The 3,089-nt window shown below is 41.9% G+C and overlaps 1 protein-coding gene across 2 annotated transcripts in view; it reads left to right on the forward strand.

Moving 5' to 3' along the window:
• The window catches only part of cacna2d2a (calcium channel, voltage-dependent, alpha 2/delta subunit 2a), a 291,322-nt gene that overhangs the window by 11,367 nt on the left and 276,866 nt on the right, over positions 1 to 3,089 (forward strand). For both annotated transcript variants that reach the window (XM_080424714.1, XM_080424715.1), the window contains exon 2: positions 1,753 to 1,834. In XM_080424714.1, the coding sequence (XP_080280840.1) occupies positions 1,753 to 1,834 (82 nt within the window). The remainder of the gene's footprint in view (positions 1 to 1,752; positions 1,835 to 3,089) is intronic.

Genomic DNA, 3,089 nt, shown 5'->3' on the forward strand with positions numbered 1-3,089 from the left:
TGGCGACGAGATTTGGTGTAGATGGAAAAAAAGTGTAACTCAAGTCCAGTTCTCTAATACTAGAAAAAACAAAACAAAAAAACAAAAAAAACGAACAAACGTGAACAGCGAAAAAAGCCAATGTACAAGCTCACAACACATCACAAGCTAGTAGACCTGCTATTTTTGCTGTTTACTATAGCATTTTCAAAACAGGGGCACCAAAAGTGGTTCAAAGTGGTCAAACTGGCACAAAAATGAATGTACTGTATTATGTGAATTCTATAATTATATTAAATTATATATTTTCATATATGAAATTAAATTAAATTGGGCATAATATCGGGCAGAAACCTTGTATGTCCAGACCATTCCATTTGGATTATTTAAAAAACATTTTAAAATAGCGAAAATAGCCGATCTACAAGCTCACAACACGTCTCATTGCGACGCGTTGTGAAGGTTTCTGCCCAACAGCGACGATTATGTAAAAATTACTGTAGATAAATGCAGTACTATATGTAATGGGTGAAGAAGACTGATGACTGACCTTACCAGTGATATAGACTCTGCTTACCTGGAAGGCACTTCAGCAAAGTAGACAAGAACAGGGAGACAGACAGATATATTTAGAAACAGTAGATACTGGTAGACTGCTACGGGTCAAGTCACCTATATTTATAGCTCTTTTTGACTGCAGGAACTAAGCAAACCGTACTGTGCTGTGAAATGTATTTCACAGGGTCTAGATTTGTTTCCAGAATGCTACGGCTTTGTTTCAGATAACGTTCTCTTCTCACAACCTAATTTGGGCCCTTATGCTCAGGAGGTGCTACTAACTCTTGAAGTTTGGGAAGTGGGAACCCAGAACTTAGAAGTTCTACTTTAAAAATCTTTCTAAAATAGCGAAAATAGACGATCTACAAGCTTACAACGCTTTTTTTAAAATACTTTTTTTTAATGATGTACCTCCCCCTTCAGGCGTGGTTCGGGTTATAATGTAAACGTAAAAAAAATAATCACAGAACTTCATGAGTTGTGGAACGTTTCAGGTTATGGAAGGTTCTGGGTTACTCTTTGTAGTCGAAAAGAGACATTATATAGTGTATAAAAACAACAAAGACGTTGACCGAAAGGGCTTTCCACTGGAGAACGAAACAACAACATATAGAGTCTGTATGTTGTTGTTTTGTTCTCCATATGACTATAAACTACAGTCTAAATTATAGACTACAGTTCATAGTCCACAAAAGCACAAAAGGGGTGGCCGGTGCCTTAGCAGTTACAGAAGGTCACAGGTTCGCCCTGTCTACTGTATGATAGCCTGAGTTCCAGACTGATTCCAATCCATGAAGCCCAGATCAATTAAAAACATATAAACAGACGCATGAGGAATACCTTGTCACTCTACAGTATGTGATCCCTGTTAAGGCCATAATTAACACATTCTATGTATGTAATGTAATCCCTAACAGCTCTTCCTGAGCGCTCATTGTGACCAACCGAGCAACCAACAGCTGGGCAAAGCTGAAACTGAATTTCTCGACCTCTCTAGATGCACGTAACAAACACACGACAGAAATGCACTCGCAAAAGACCTGCGCTAATACCAAACACGTGCCGCACATGCCGCACATCCAAGTATAAGACACACACGCACGCGCACACACACACACACACACGCGCACACGCACACAGAGAGAGAGACCTTCTTAGATGGAAATCTTGGGTGATGTGTAGAAGTAAGATGCCTTTTTTTAATGTCTTTTCCAGAATGATGCACTGGGCCGGACGCATTGAGAAAGAGCTGGAGAAGGTTCTGCAACACGTCACTGGAACGCAGCAGATGAAAGCGGTATGTCCAGCACTCTACTATGTGATGTCTACTCGCTTCCTTAATGTTTACATTGTGGATCTGTGAGATTTCAAACGGCCTGCATTATGTAAGGCAGATCCACACATCTCTGCGTGTGTGTGTGGTACCGTATACCGTATATCGTATACATTATGTGTGTTTATATCATGGTAGAACAGATGGTTGGAGCAGAATCTGACTGATAATGTTTGGCTGCGTTTTGTCTCAGTGTGTTGCGCATGTTCACTGTACTTCCAGGGCTTGTAATGGACCCTGGGATATAAATGTTTCATTGTTGTTGTATGGGTGAGTGTGTCAGTGGTCCAGAATGGTGCCTGGAGCCGTCTCAGTGATAGCAGTAGCCGTGGTAGCCATTGTCGGTGCACAGTCAAATCCTCAAGATCATAGTCATCCCGACCACGGACTGTTTCACATGCTGCCACATAGCAAGTGGCTCTGCGGCCCAAAGGCCACTGGCAGTAGGCTGTGCAATTACCTAATTCTCCCAGACAATCAGGCTTATGAATGATCAGACCAGGGGAAAACCAACCTCTGGGGGCACCACCTCCTTTTTTGTATAGAAATAGGAACTCGGTTTGGCATCTCCCGTTTCTTAGTCCACTTCCTTCCGGGTGCTTCTGTGTTTATTCCTACTAACAACAACATGTTTAGGGCAGTGGTGCTGACAGATTCTGCTGAGAGATTAGGGGAAAACTAAAGAAATGCTGGAAACGTCAACCCCCCCACGCAATTTGTTCACTATTTAACTTGTTATACATATGTTTGCTGTTACTGCTGCTACAATGTCTGAGGAACCACAACAAAATAGCGTTACTCTTATGTACCCATACACAAGATGTAACGGTAAAGAAACATTGAACCTTGAACCTTTAATCAGTGTTAAAGTCTGGGAGTGTTAAAATGGACCAAATGTCAGGTCCATTTGTACACTCCCTGAGTTCCATTAATTGGTCATTACTGCTGTTGTGACATTGATGGAAAGTGTAGTGGAGCTGGTAGGTGGACAGGGGGGCTACAGCTGGTTAAAGGGTTAATGATTGGTGGTTGGTGGAAGGATAGTCTCTGTAGACAGACTGTTTAAAACGGCCTGTACATCGGAAGTGCTGATTGTCTAGAGAATTAAGTGGATGTCTGCACTTCTGCACTTGTATGTCGCAACTTTTGTGAGGCGGAGTTATAGACGCTTTGGCATTTGAAGATCGTGGAAAAGTTGACTGGCTTGAGAGACTGGTGG

Source organism: Gymnoscopelus braueri (assembly GCF_963280865.1).
Source record: "Gymnoscopelus braueri genome assembly, chromosome: 3".
Taxonomy (NCBI): Eukaryota; Metazoa; Chordata; class Actinopteri; order Myctophiformes; family Myctophidae; genus Gymnoscopelus; species Gymnoscopelus braueri.